Genomic DNA, 16,420 nt, shown 5'->3' on the forward strand with positions numbered 1-16,420 from the left:
CTTCCTCTATAAAAGTGTTGAAGACTATCTTGTAGGAGTCTAAAGACCATGAATGAAGATAAAGGCTCAATCCTCTAGCGCAGGCTCTGGTCTTCCTTTGTAAAGGGGTAAAGAGTATATTGTAGGAGTTTAAAGGCCAACAAAAGCGACCAAATAAACATAAGTTGGAGAAAAAATCCTCCAAAAATCTGGCAATGAACATTAAGGAAATAGGTCAAGGTAGCAATCAGTGGAATAACACGAAGTTATTAGTGAATATGTCTTCTTCCAAGAATTAAAAAAAATGACAGGTAATTTTTTCTTTTAAAAATTTTATGATCCTGATCTGGCATCAGAGTTTATCATTTGCATTGCTTGATTCTTGTAATTATATATATATATATATATATATATATATACATTCTTATGAACTGGGTCACCAGGCACCTTAAAAATTACTTAATCTAATCACAGAGTGTCAGAGCAAAAGAGAGTCCCTTTGATCACCGAGGTAGGGAGTATGTTCTAAATAATTTTCTCTTTTAATATATTATATGATCATCTTACACCCTAATAGGCCCATCTTACACCCTAATAGGATGACAATAGGAGAAGATCCCATGGATTAACATCAATTGATGGTGTTGCAACTACTATTACTTCAAACGACTAAGCAATTATTCATAACAAGTTCGGTCCACTTAAGGACTTAGTGATTGTTGCACCAAAAGTGTGGTTTGACTAAGAAGGCACCTCACCTCCTGGTTTTATTACACTATATGAGATGGTGTTGAGTGTAGGGTTGAGATTTCCTCCAGCTCCCGAGTTACTTGAGATCTTTAAGGCATGTGGCATTGGTTTACCTAAATTCTCATGCAAGGCCATAACGATTATTGTTGGCTTGACGATTATTTTCAAATATTGTGGTGTAATATTAATTGTTGAGTACTTATCCAAAATGCACAAATTTAAAAGTGATTCACAAGGTCGTGTATCATGCAGGAGCAATACGTGGTTGTATTTTTCGACATGCGACCCTTCTATGAATTTTTCTAGCTCATTATTTTTTGTGAAGAATGAATGGCGTCTTCCTAAAAGATGGGGGGAGTTAAAGGAGCTATCAAACTCCCCTCAGCTAGGAGAAGAAAAGATATTAAAAATTCTTAACTTTCCTGATATATAAAGCCTTCAATAGGGGATTTGCCATATTAGCTTGTATGTATTGGAGGAGAAACTTTTTAAGATTGGTATTTCCATTCAAATAGGAAGATCGTACGCTATTCGATTGAAGAATGGGAAATTTTGTGAAGCGAGTCTCAATTCTTTTAATTCTTCCTTTGAAAAATCCTTTAGAAGGTCAAAGGGAGGGTGGATCTTCCACCTTAAAGAAAAAAAGGTGAATGACGGAGTGATATTGTCGAGGGATGGTGAAGGGTGTAAGGAGGTTGCACGTCCTTTGATGACTGATGATGTTAATCTTGATTCAGACAGTGGGATATGAACCTTGAAGTTATCTTTCCCCGAGGAGGTATTAAAGCATGTATGTACCGGGCGACAATGTGTAAATGAAATTATGAGCTACCTCAATCTCTTTCTATTTTTTTTCTCCTTCTTCTTCTTCCATATTAAGACAAAATTATATATCTACTTCAGATGATCCAAAATATTTGAATCACCAATAGATGTGTAAAATACCGAGTTTGTAAAAGTTAAATATCTTCGAGGAGAGTAAGAGCGAAGCCTAAATACAAAGATTAAAGAGATGTTGCCCTTGGAGAGCCAATTGGCATAGTGCAGAGCATAGTTAGCGATATTATATACCTCCCTTTCCTTTTAAAACCGAGAAATTGATCGCTTTTTTGAAGTATTGATTGAATAATGTGCAAAAATTTAACAGAAAAAGGAGGTTTTAAAGATATCTGCAGCAAAGAAGAGTGCTCTTGATGTTGACAAAGAATCTCTTGAGAGAGAGAGAGAGAGAGAGAGAGAGAGAGAGAGAGAGAGAGAGAGAGAGCCAGCCATATTAAATGTTGAAGCTCGCACAGAGGCCATATCACTAAAGGTTGTAGAATAATTCAAAATTTTCCTTGGTCTATTACCGAGAGATCCAAAATCGTACTCAAGAGGCTTATAATAAACTATTTAATGCTGAAATGAGAGATTTAGAGTGTTAATGCCTTGAAGAAAGCTTCTTTTGTGGCTTTTAAAGAGAGTTCGGCTGGTACAATATAATGTTACTATTGTTGTTGAAGGGCTATCTCCCTGCCAAGCCTTCGAGGACTCCCATCCAGATTTTGATGATGATGCTATTGAAAGTGACCTGAAAAAAAATATTCTTTAGTGATGATGATGTTGAGATCATGTAATATTTTTATTATGGAGTATTTTTTTAATCATCTGATTATCTCTTTTTATTTATCTTAGTGATTTTTTAATTGCATGTTTATTTAACAAAAATGCATATATCTTGACGTTAAGTTGTCTTAAGGTTACACAATTTATAATTTAACAAAGGTTCTCACATGTGTAGCCTTATTTTTTAAGGCGAGAGAGAACTTATAAAATACTTTTTAATCTATCCCAAGTTAGGTTCTAGAAAGCTACTTGATGAAGTTAACCAGTTAAGAAGAGGTTGAGAGACATCCATCTAGGATATCTGATTTATCTAAGATCATTTACCAAAGTGTTTCTTGATGACACTAACCCCAGTGAAAGAGATTTGACTTATCCAATGTTGTTTGTTAAAGTGTTACTTGATAGCATTAAACTGTGTGGAAAAAGTCAGATTGAGTCTCTCTAAGATTGTTCATTAAGTGATAAAGATACAATGAATTTCATGTATTTCTTCAAAGAATTGAAAGGTTCAAATTTTGTTGGATTATAGTTTATCTAGTATCATTATTATGATGATGCAAAAAGAAGGCATTAAAAACAATGGATAAATAAAAAAATTTCATCTTAAAAAAGATAATACATTTATAAAATGGCATAGCTTAAGACACACGAGGACTACATAACACTTAATTCAAAAAGCATATAAACTATATAATAGGTAGCTTTGTTAATAGCTACTGGTAATGTTTGTAATGATTCTCAGTGCTCCAAGTTTGAGGTAGTGTTTTTTCATCAATATCCTTCAGCTTGAATGTTTCAGGCTTCCACTATATAAGGTCTTCTAATATGAGGAGAGTTTAATGCATTGGGAGCCTTTCCCTATTGGCTTGAGGCTGGCTTGAGGCTACAAAAGACTAAATCTCTAACTGAGATGCATCGAGGTTTCACCCTTCTGTTATAATGGCGAGCTATTATTTTAAGAAATAATTTTGAGTAAGATCATGTCTCTTATTTTTTGAAAAAGATCCAGGTTACTTCGGAGTTTATCATCATTATTATTAAAGTCAAAAGTCTATATCATAAGGTTTAGGACTCCAATTTCGACTAGGATGGCTGCCTCTGTCCCAAAACAAAAGTTATACAGTGTTTGCCCTATAGGAATTCTGAAAGAAGTGTGGTAGGCCCAAAGAACATTGAGAAGTTCATTAGCACACTACCCCCTACCCCCTAGCTTTCCAGAGGTGTGTGTTTAGTCCCTTAAGTATAATTCGATTTGTAACTTTGGTCTACACACTTGCTTAAGAATGGACAACGATTGTGTGCACCAACTGGATATGAAGATCCATGTAGAATGTCGTTAATGTTTTTCCAATTAATTGAGTTCCATTGTCTATGATGATCTTTGCAAGAATGCCAAAAAGACATTACATTTTTTCAGACGAGTTATTTAGCATTTGTTTCTATGATTTTTGTTAGGGGTTTGATCTCTATCCATTTGGTGAAGCAGTCCACAACCAAGATGAAAAAATTTTGTTGGCTGGCAATCACAAAAAAATGTTCCATTATATCAATAACAAATTAGGCAAAAGACAATGAGCTTTGGAGTGACAAGTGCTCTATAACAGGTGAATGGGCGAGATTGGAGTGTAGCTAGTAATTGTTATATTTTTGAGTGAATTCTAGCGCATCTTATTTTATTATTGGCTCATAAAATCTGTCTCATAATCTTAAGAGGAAAAGTGTTCTCTACATATTTCTAAATGAACCTCTCGTAGTGCATAATAAACTTTTTACAATGGGAGACACTTAAAGTATGATCCTATAAAACTCTGCTTGTGTAACTCTCCATAAATAATTGTGAAATTTGTTACTCGTCTTTAAAGCCGCATTACATATGCCGAGTCTTACAACATCATGATGGATAATTAACCTATGAAGAACTTGAACTTAGATCTTAAAGTTCTCGTATAATGAGGATGAAATTTTTGAGATATGTCTTATCTCTAAATCTAATGTCTTCTGAAAATTTGAACTTAAACAAATTCATTAAAATTCTTCCAAAATGTGAAGAGGCCGGAGCAAGAAATTTCACAGCCCACACTTACTCCATAGTATATATTATATACCTTGTCCCAGCTCAATAAGATGTTTCATGCTCCAAAACCCTGCACCCGAAAAAGAGGACATCTCTGCAATATTATTTATTGAATAAAAACTATAAATCAGATATAAGGGATTATTAATTAAATTTAGGATTATCAGTAAATTGAGGCTCCTTCCACTAACACAAATAAGAAAAAAGGTCACAAAAAGTCTCCAAGAAACAGTTCCATTGGCTGTTTGACTTCCACCAATTCTAACCTTTGGAATTTGTTTAGGAACCGAACTTCGATTTCTCATAAAATACACCAAGCTGTTCAATGCCTTATAATGAGTTAACCAACCAGTTGATCTTCGCAAGTATCTTGTCCAAATGAAGCAGGTGATTTCGAACACGATAGCAGTGGAAAGTGTAGAGTATGGCAGCAGAACTTACTATGATGAAGGACAATATCACTAATTGACCGAAGTCCTGATGGGTAGAGCACAAATGGACAAAATGGATAGTAAGAGGACAGTTAATATGAAATTATTTTTAAGTGTTCACTTCAAATGACCTACCCTTGGATCTGAAACAACCATCCCCATTATGCAAGTCAGCAAATCCAGCATAGACTGAAGTGAGCTCTGAACTCCACCAACAATGCATCTGTCAGCTTCAGAGACTTGATCCTGGTAAATGTTGACGTGAGTTTAATTCATAATCAAAAAATATAATACCTCAATAGCAGTAATTGACAATTATTGTGGTCTCTGAGATGGAAAGGGCATTTTCATGGACCTTCCAAATCACAAAGAGACTCAATTTTACAGAAGACATTTTTTTATCTAAAAGAAGCTTTTGTCCAATCTAAAGAATTACAATTATGGATTATTTGGCGTTCAGTTTAAGGCTTCATTTGGGACGATTTTCTTTCAACTTATTAAAGTAGCTTTCTAGTGCAAAAATAAAAAAATTAAATTTTTGCACTAAAAAAGCTGCTTTATGAAGCGGTAAGAAAGCCGTCACAAACAAAACCTAAAGCTCCTAACATGAAGATAATAGTTGAGATGAAAAGAAAGATACAAATTTTAAACGATTGTGTTATAAATCCATAACACAATTCCTTGAAGAGCTCAAAGATTATTTTTTTTTTTTTGTAGGTTAATAGCGCTGATTACATTTGGAGTACAGTTACAACTTTAATTTGATGGAAACTTCTGTTATGCCCTGAATTAGCAAAACCAATCTTAGAATTTTAGTTACATATCATGGTTTTGAAAATCGGACCAGAGTAGCCGGTTTGACTGGTTCAACCGTGAATAGGGTATGTGGCCGGTTCGGTCCTCATGAAAATCCGGCCCAACAACAAACCAGTGGGAAGCTGTTTGAACCGCCGGTGGTTCAACCAACAAACCATTGAACCGGTCCAAATTTTTAAGAACTAGCTGTTTCAATGCATAATTTATTTAAATAATTTAACTTATTATAAATTTTATTAAAAATTAAATTAATTTAAATATAATATATTAGTAAATAAACTCCAAAAATTATATATTAAGTATTAATTAATCATACCCACATGATTCCACCTCCCGATGTGGGCTCTTTACTCATTAAAAAAAAAGCTATATAAGCAACATAAGAAAACCTCCAAAGCGATGTGTGACTAAACAACTGGTTGTGTCATATGTGCGCATGGTGGATTACTTTCAAAATATTTTTTTTGGAAAAACTTTGTATATAATATTCAAATAAATTTGATATATAATATATAGATATAAAACCACGCGCAATAAAAGCGTGTATGGTAGGTGTCCTCAGACGAGGACACCGCGGCCGTGATTTTTTGTTCCTCCCACCACGCGCAATAAAGGCGTGGATGGGGCCTTTGACGGTACCTGTTTAAAATGCACAGTTTGCTTTCCCCCCGCTCGGGGTACTTATAAGTGACCCCGTCTCGCCGTAGGTGCCGTACCGGGGTCCCATCCCGCCCCACGCAATAAAGACGTGTATAGGCGGTTTTCCGGTGCACCAAGAAAGCCGAAGTAGAGTTTTGGTGATTGCCCGCCTTATCGTAGGCGTTGGACCGGGGTCCCAGCCCACCACACGCAATAAAGGCATATATAGGTCATTTTTCGGTCCGCCGCATACAACGAAACGACAATCTGAGTTTAGAAACTTCGTACCTTCGCGGGTTGTAGAGGTTGGCATGTGGATCGAGGGAGAGAGAGCAAGCATGTCGAGGCAAGAGAAGGATTTGTATTTCCTTCACTTATTAATTATAACATAAAATTATAATTATCTTTAATTAATTATAATTAATTATGAGTAATTATAATTAATTATAAATAGCCTTAATTAATTATAAATAATTATTATTGATTAATTTTAATTTAAAAATAATAATTAATCAGTATTAACCTTAATTAAGATTAATCTATACTTATATGTAAATTAAATTTATTTAAAGAATATTATTTTAATATTATTATTATTTATTACTTCATTCAATTCGACCCCGGTGGAACCGATTAAACTGTAAACCTCTCCTTCAAGTTCATTGTCCAATCCAATTTTCACAACTTTGTTGGATATAATGCTATGATGCTATGTTAACAAATTTGTTCAAATACAGCCCTAGCAAATGAATTATACAGTTAAAATTGGAGGTTATAAATGGCTTAGGAAAGACGGAAGTTCACAGCAAGAATGCAATGAACTGAGGAGGATAATTAATCTCAACATGCAAGTGGAGGTTATCATGCTTAAAACCTGTCCCATGACCTTGTTAATCCATGAATTAATTTTTTCATTTTTTTTTTAATTTTAGTAGCAATTCAGATTTCTTGATCAATTATTAGATCAATTGAATTTAATATCGATCGAGTCATCACTTTCTTTTTGAGGTCAACTATGGCTACTCCAACTTGGGTCAACAATGTATAGACCAGCTACCTTCATAACAAGTTAAAGGTCAATGAAAGATACTGATACATATGATAGTAATTGGTCAGTTTCACTTTAAGTGATTAAAAACATGTTGGTTCAAAATATCAAATAGTCGGTTGTTATTCATATGCACAAGCTTTTGAGTTAAAAACATATTTGACTGCAAAAGTATTTGAACCAACTTTGGTATACCCTTGGTTCACTCGCTAACAAGTATTAGAGACAATAGTTTGACTATGATCAAACTAATCATGAGATTTATGACCCTCATGGGTCTTTGGTGGGTTCTATCGTGGTTAGGCAAAATTTTAGAGTGGGTGAGGCTTCCACATAATTGAGTAGGCTCTTTACACATTATATTTAATGAGCTTCCATTTGAGGGTGAGTGATAGTTGATGTGGTGAGCTATCATATGAGAAAATTGTTAAGATTGTTGATGAGCAATGTTGCACCTATACACCTATTTATGAAGGCGTGTTGTATCTGATACATCGATACACGGATACGCCTTTGATACGCCACCGATACATGTCGGATACACCAAAGTCGTATCAAATTAAAATACTATTTAATTTCAAAAGGACACGCGTGTCCATTGAAAAAAAAAAGAAAAAAAAAAAGACGGTGCTGCAAGCAAGGTTCTCTCCTTTCCGAGATGGATTTGAGTCTCTTGATGATATGGGAATATTAGAAATTACTAATCTTTCACTTGATGAGCCTGAATTAGAAGCTATGATATTTATTGAAGATGATATAGAAGTTCAAATACAAACCAATGAAGAAGCTAATCATATCATTCCTTCTATTGAATAGTTGAAACTTCATGTGCTAGATAATTTATGTTTATGCTTTTGTTATTGTATTAGACATTTAATGCATTATTATATTAATGATGTTTTTTTTTGTATTTTTAAATATTATGCTTTGATTGCTTTCTTAATTTTTATGTATGATTTATAAATTATAATGTCGTGTCCGCGCCGTACCCGTATCCAATATTTTTAAGAATTGACGTGTCTTGTATCCGTATCGTGTCGTATCCATGTCGCTGTATCCGTATCGATGCAACATAGTTGATGAGCTTCCATTTCAACGTAAAAGGACGTTTTGTGCTTTACACAGAGGTCAACATAGGGACCAAGAGGAAGAACAAGAATTTGGTTAAGAGAGAAAAAGAAATTATGTGGAAGTAAAAAAGTTGGAGTTTGTCTACTGTTGAGGTTGTCCAAAGATCAGGTCTCGACAGGAGGAAGAACAAAAAGAAAGAGGAGTTCATGAGCCTCCATTTCTGACCATGAGGAAAAATTCATTTAAATTTTCATCTTTCCTGTGCAATTTTAGAAAAGATATAAATGTATAATTTTTAGTTTTAACATAAACAACAGTATATAATTGTTCAATAAGAAGAAAATCAATTGGTGGAAATTTCAATTCGACGAGGAAGAAAGGAAAATTAATCGAGATAATTAATTTTAATTTAAGAAAATTTAACTTCCTATCCTTTTAGAGATTAATACTAGATGATGTAACTGTAATTATGATATGATAAATTAGAAATATTCAAAGTTATATGAATGATGTCTGTCCAATGCATTTGAAGTTGCCTTTAACAACATCCAATTAATACAACGTTATTTAAATAACATTTGGCTTTTTCATAAATTGGTCTAATAATAATTACGCAAATGAATATTATTTGGAATAGTGAAGTATTTAAATCGTTAAGCTCAGACAAAATACTGAAGCCAATAAGAGTTCTCAGGAAAAGTTTAGGTTAAGAGTTATATATATATATATATATGTTAAAATTAATGAAATTATAGTTGTAAGATAACAGCATAGATTTATGTAATTGTGTACGTGATTGTGACCATAGGTGTTTCATTAAAGAAGCTACTTAGAAAATAAAGAAATTTGAAAAGATTTCAGCACGAAAAGCAATGAAGTGAGGGATTACATTTATTTTAAAGCAAAGTTATAATATAGTATATACAAATATAAAATTTGCTTATACAAATTAATGTGTATATGTAAAAGAAAATGAAATAAATAAAAATAATCATAATAAATAAATAGAAAGCACTGAAATGGAAAATGTATATGGATGCAAATACAAAAGTTACCCCCTTACAGTATTGGCATGAGATAAATAGAAATGAAAATGAAAATAATTGTACCTTCATTAAAATGAAAATAGATTAATGTGTATATGCAAATTATTATAGAAGGTGGATGTGTTTTGCTTTAAGTGGTTAGATGGTTGATTTCAATTTTAAATATTTTTGATTTTTTGATGATCTTTGGGATTTTAGATTTTCGAGCATTTGAGTGACATTTGAAAATATTTGTGAACCCCTTCGGTCTAGATCTTCGTTCAACACGACCATCATAGGGGTGAATGGGGTCATTTCCATTTGTGGATTGAACTTTGTCAACTCTGTCGAGTTATCGACAGAGGATAAGGTTTCGTAGGCTTTATATTTTTATTAATAATTTTTTTTGTTGAAGGCCTTATATGAATGTATGAAATAGATATTTCGGTCAACACACTGATCGTATATCTATTTGATAGTTCGAGCCGTGAAGACTCCTATCTACCCACATAGAAGGATCGGACTAAAACTACGTTCATTTATTCACCCGTACAGCATCCCTAGACGGCACGTGTGTATCCAAGACACGCTTGTCGGGGCCCAAGCGGGTCTTGTAATTGCATTTACCCATTTTGTGTAACTATGTGCATACAAATTACAGTGCATGTGCGGGGGCATTTTAAGATGTTTGCATGCAATACGAATAGGTGGCCAATTACATGAGTGACTATTATTGTTGAATGCACGGGGCTTTATTTCAGGCTTTATTGACGCCTTATGTCTTCTTGTACGAAGGTTATAGATCCGGTGGCATGGCGTTGCCCTTCAACGGCCCATAGTTCTTACTATCGATTCCCTGCATTTTCTTATAGGTGAATCGTAGTGTTGTTACCTGACTGCTATAGGATACGTCTTTAGTCTGATATAGACTCCCTTTTCTCACTCGTCTGGAGACCTTTCTAGACTAGTGTCCTATATTTTGAAATCAATAGAGATGTAGTCTCCATAGTTAAGTATTTGGCCTTTAAGATAAGTTGAGGTATCTGGGTGCACTTGTCATTTGCAGTGTTCATGGATATCATAAATGTTTTCTTCCTAAGTATGGAACCAAGAAGAAATTTTAGAACACCAGGAAGTTTAGTTCGAATTCGCTCAAACATCTCTCCCACTTATATAAGATTTATCCTTCTTATGGTAGGGATTATGTCTAAGAAATCAATAGGTAATTGTGTTCCTTGGTTAAACAATGTTGGAAGAGGTAGCACCTACTCATTCATATTACTTATCATTATTTATATGCATTGAAAGCATCGTTGCATTCGTATCTTGGCCTTCATTAATGCAGGTGGGAGATACTTGTGCATTCTGCAGTTGACAGCTATTACTTGCAAGTACAAAGCTTTTAATCTCATTGGGACTGTTGTGGAAGTCCGTTGCATTCATCAGCATTATTCATAATGTACATTGTCTTATGTATTCATAGGTTTCAATTATTGATGTTTGCTTGTGATTGTTCAAAAGCTATGAATTGACTATTGTTCATTACTTGTATGCATCAAGGTCCTGTTCATCATGAGTCCTTGCTTGTATTTGTTTGAATGCACTAAGTTGTTATTTGACATTTGCATTTTGATCTTGATTGTGCATTTTAGGATTTGGAATTCCATTTCTTGTAGTTCAGTTCAAGTCCTGTTTCCTATTGTTCGTATAAGTCCTCTGCACATTTGGTTCAAGTTATGTGCATTTCTGTTCAAGTACGGGTCCTCTATTTTGCTGCTCAAGTGAGGTATTCATATTGTTCAAGTATTGTGTACTTCAGTGTTAATTTCGGGAGGATCTCAACATATCCCTTGTTTAGAGGAAATCACAGAAAACTGGGCCATCCCACCACGCTATTCGAACGTGCATGGTAGGTGTCGGAAGACACCGAGCCGTACATCTTTTCATCCCACCACGCTACAAGAGCGTGTAGGGGCCTTTAACAGTACTCGTATAAGAACACGGAACACCGGATTCCCCCCCCCACCATGCTACAAGAGCGCATATAGGGGGTCCACCGGTGCATCACACACGTCAAGGATGGGATTTTGAACTTTATATCTCCGCAAGAGTTGTCAGCGACTATGTTGGCTCGTGGATCGAGGCAAGAAGGGAGGTACACCTCTCTTTTCTTTTCTTCTTATTAATTACAATTAACTATAATTAATTCTAACTAATTATAATTAATTATAATTAAAAAAATAATTATATTTTTTTTATTTTTTTTTAAATAATTATAATTATCTTTAATTAATTACAAATAATCTTAATTAATTATAAATAATTAATATTAATTAACTCTAATTAAAAATGATAATAATTAATCATAATGAATTAAAATTAAATTTAATTAAAATTAATCATAATTAATTATAATTAATTAGTTAAAATTAATTATAATTGATTATAATAATTATAATTAATTAAATAATTACAATTAAGTAAAATGAAATATAATTAATTAAAATTAACTTTAATTAAAATCAATCAATTAAAATTAACTAAAATTAATTAGAATTAATTAGAATAATTACAATTAATTAAAATTATTTATAATTAGTCAATTAAAATTAATTATAATTAATTCTTTTGCCAAACGGGATTTGATCGTAGAACCATGCGACAAGGAGAAAGTTGCCTTCACAGTCAATGAGCTCCCGTCCATACTTCCGATCAAAATGTCATAAATTCTGCTCCAACAAGAGGAAGATTGTCAAGAGACTAAAGTCGACTGGCCACAGAAGGGTCGAAGAAGCATGTGAAAGGGCGAAAGTTACCTTCACAGGCAGCGAACTCCTATTGTTGCTTCCCATCGAAATGTCATAACTTCCGGTCGGATAGGGAAGGGAATGATGTCGAGTGAGTGAAGTCGAACAACAACGGGAGACCCGAAGGAGCACTCGAGAGGGGAAAGCGAAGAGGGATTGCAAATGCAAGAGGAAGAGAGAAATGGCTAAGAGCGAATGGTCCCTTCCCGAACTTCATCCCTTTGGCATTTAGAGACGAGAGTGGGGGTCAGCTTGAGGCAAAGATCACGCGACGAGGACGAACGGTGGGATGGCTTCGATGTGTGAAAATGTGCAAAGTTCATGGTCAAACGTCCCGATAGGTACGTGATGCTTTTTTTTAGTACAGGTCAACAAATATCCTGCAACAAATATGGTACGCACCTATAGCAAACCACGTTTGTTGCTTGCTGATTGACCCTGTGGATCTCTAGATATTTGTTCTAAATGTCACACTAGGACTTTCATTTAGCGGATCACCAAACACTCATTTGGATGTCATGTTGGGGCTTTAATTTAGTGGATCTCCAAGAACTTGTTTGAATTTCACACTACATTTTTTTCTCTATAGATCTTTAGATGTATCGATAGGTCGTTGACATCTTAGCTTCAATGAAATAAGGACCCATATGATAGTGATTTAACACTTCGTACTTAGGTCCCTAGAGCATTGCTTCATAGATTGACGTTGGTAGTTATCGTTGCCACCACTTTGCCTTCTTTCGACAACATTTTTGCTTCAACTTATAACCTTTTTGTGTATGCTCAACATTCTTCTTTGCCATAATTATGTATTGATGTGATATTTCTGCCATATATATACAGGCGTTGTTTAGAATTTGTCCAAGCTTTGTAGATTCATCATATGGCGGGACTTTGCTGCCTAATGTACTGATTATATCTTACCCAGGTTACACTTTGTGATGAATGTATATTTAGTTTCTGAAGGAACTTCTGCATTCTTCTCTCCTCTGGTTGTATCTCACAAAAATTTTAAATATTTATTTGGGGATCTCGGCATGCAGTGCAATATCGACCCAAATAAATATTTAAAAGTCCTCGGTCTTTAGGAACATTTGTAGGTGTAATTCTGGGTACTTCTTCTTGTAGCTTTAGCTTAAGTCTTGAGACTTTAGTTCCTTATGTCCTTTGCTCTGAGCGACGGAAAGGTGAAGGATTAGATGCCGATGACCTAAACCATTTAGGTTTATGCTAGGTCGAAGGCGAGAAGTCATCAGTCCAGAGCTTTGTGCATAACATACTTGTTGATGACAAAATCTTCTTAGTTCAGCCTTAAGCTTTATATGAACTTTGGGATAATTTCTTCTGCCTTTGCTTTGTGCTTTGCAGACTTATTGAAGAAAAGTTCCTTCGATCCTCGCTTTTTGCTTTACGGATTTGTTGAAGAATTTGTAGGCTTTGAATTTAATCGATAGTACCAAACATAGGCATTATTTTGATCCTTAACCAGTTGAGGAGACTTCAATCTGAGTCACTTGAGTTCATCAGATTAGGTGAGCTAGGATTTAACAGCTCTTCGTCCTCTAGTTGCTGAAATGGGGGTTCATCTACTACGGCCTTTCTTATGGCGTGTTGAGTAGACCGGGCAGCCACCAATCCAGCCATATTTGGGCGTGTTAGATCTGGTCTTTTACATGTTGCAACACATGACCCCGAGTTTAAGATTTTGATGATGACAAATAATGTCGTCTAAATTATCTATTCATTGAATATTATTTTGTTTGCTATTGTCCGTGAGTACTAACATTTCAGAAAGATGACAAGCTACTCAGGACGACAGGAAGACTCAAGAATGCGTAGATTAGGAGTATGAGACTGACAATGTATTTTTATTTTTTTTTTTTTTATTTTTGTTAGTCTGGCCACAAAATGCATAAAAGTCTGAGTAACCATACACACACATAGGGGGAGAGGGTTTTTTAAAAGAAAAATTAGGAGATTTTCTTTCTCTGTAGATCGTACTGTACGAATTTATTTCGTACAGTACGATCTGAGCTTGTAGGACGATTCTGTGAATAGATCGTACCGTACGAATACACACCGTACTGTACGATATGTTAGAATCCAAAACCCTAGCCGTCAAATTAACTTAAGTATTTTCTCCATCGTTCGTACTGTACGAAGTAATTCGTACGGTATGATTTATTTTTAATACTTACTTAAATTAACCCGTGATTAGTGGAATAATTCAAGGCTCGATTTAAAATTGAATATCGTACTGTACGATCCAGTTCATACAATACGATGAACAAAGACGAATTCTGATCGTCCCGGATATCGTCCTAGACGATCCATTGGTTTTTCCTCGTCGTACAGTACGATGTAAATCGTACTATACGATGAACAGAGACGAATCTTGATCGTCTCGGAATTCATCCTTGACGATGCTTTGAATTTTAACCATTCGTATTGTACGATATATATCGTACAATACGATGAACAGAGACGACATTTGATCGTCCCGGCTATAGTCCTGTATGATCAGTAATGTTGATTAGCGCACCGTATAATTCTATATCATACTGTACGATACAGCTGGAAGTCATTCAAGTCCGTCTGGCACGACATTATTGAGCTTCGTAAGGTACGATACCTACACTTCGTACTGTACGAGCCACGTCAGCGAACGGATTGGGACGACATAACTCGGTTTGGTACGACATTATTGTTGTTCGTACTGTACGATACTACACATCGTACGGTACGATCCACCTCAGTAAACGGATAGGAACGATATAAAGGAGTCTGGTACGATATAAATGTCATTCGTACTGTACGAACAGGTTTAGTCAAAAGTCGTACTGATGACCCTCGGGACGATCGATATTCTTCTGATCGTATTGTATGATATCTATCGTACAGTACGCTTTGACCACCCTTTCCCGAAACGATCCGTCAGAACAATTAATACCATATCGTACTGTACGAAACACGATCGTACTGTACGATGTTGGGAAAACTCTATAAATTGCCCGGCTAGGCAGTTATTTTCACTCACACCTTCCTTACTTCACTCACACCTGGTCCTTCTCACATTTCACTCAGCCTCTACACGATGTCTAGCTCTAGTAAGAGAGGTCATTTGGCAACTGGAAGTTCGTCTTCTTCTAGCCGTCATAGCGCTCGGTTCCTGAGTGCTAAAAATGAGGAAGCCTACCATAAGTATAAAGCCTGCAAAATTACCCCTTCCAAAACTAGCCCCTCGTCCAATCACTAAATCGGAATGTCAAAATTATTCAACATGTCCTTAGAACCTCTATAATACCCAAAGCTGGCGACCGGATCAACATGACCCCTGTTTTATCTGTCGCTACCTATCTCATCATGTCCAACACCAAATTCGACGAGGTCGATTTAATTGTTGACTACATTCGCCATATGACATTCGTTCGTCTCCCTACTACTCGATGGAAACAAAATCTAGCTCTTGGTCACCTTATAAGATATATCCTCCAAAATAAATATCAATTGACCTATCTCGGCATGCGGTGCAATGTCGATCTAAATAAATATTTAAAATGCTCCATGTCTCGCAGGGACATTTTAAAATGGAGTAAATTTAGAATTTTGAGATTTTAAATATTTATTTGGGGATCTCAGCGCATAGCGTGATGTCAACCCAAATAAATATTTAAAATGTCCCCTATCTTGCAGGGAGATTTTGAATAGGTCTTGTATTTTGAGAATTTAAATATTTATTCAAGGATTTTAATATACAGCAAGATGTCGATCCGAATAAATATTTAAAATGCCTCCAGTCTAATGAGGAATATTGAAATACATTCTTGATACACAACATAATTTTAGAATATGAAATGTGTATCTTAATAAACATGTACGAAAACATAATGTATTAAGCATAACATTTTTTGGGCAATTTCACGTGTAGTATTTCTTTAGGTATCGTCATTAATCGGTGGCATGGGCCTCTGACTATTTAGATCGATGAGTTGATAAGCTCCTCCCTGGTATACCTTTTCAACGATAAAAAGTACTTCCCAGTTGGATACAAATTTGCCACCAATTATTCTATGCAGGATGATTGACCTTCTCTGCACTATGACTAATTCCCCTTCTTGAAATGCACGGTAGCGCACCATTCGATCAAAGGACTTTATCATCCTTCCTCAATAAAT

General features: G+C 35.0%; 1 protein-coding gene across 2 annotated transcripts in view; it reads right to left on the reverse strand.

The window, feature by feature from the left end:
- Positions 1 to 4,531: 4,531 nt before the first annotated feature.
- LOC110092005 (solute carrier family 40 member 1) overlaps positions 4,532 to 16,420 on the reverse strand; it is an 86,067-nt gene continuing 74,178 nt past the window's right edge. For both annotated transcript variants that reach the window (XM_020816346.2, XM_028698251.1), the window contains exons 8-9: positions 4,975 to 5,085; positions 4,532 to 4,885 (exon numbers count right to left, since the gene is read on the reverse strand). In XM_020816346.2, coding sequence (XP_020672005.1) covers positions 4,739 to 4,885; positions 4,975 to 5,085 — 258 coding nt within the window. In that variant the 3' untranslated portion in view covers positions 4,532 to 4,738. The remainder of the gene's footprint in view (positions 4,886 to 4,974; positions 5,086 to 16,420) is intronic.

The sequence above is a fragment of the Dendrobium catenatum genome, unplaced genomic scaffold (genome assembly GCF_001605985.2).
Source record: "Dendrobium catenatum unplaced genomic scaffold, ASM160598v2 fragScaff_scaffold_1058, whole genome shotgun sequence".
Classification (NCBI taxonomy): Eukaryota; Viridiplantae; Streptophyta; class Magnoliopsida; order Asparagales; family Orchidaceae; genus Dendrobium; species Dendrobium catenatum.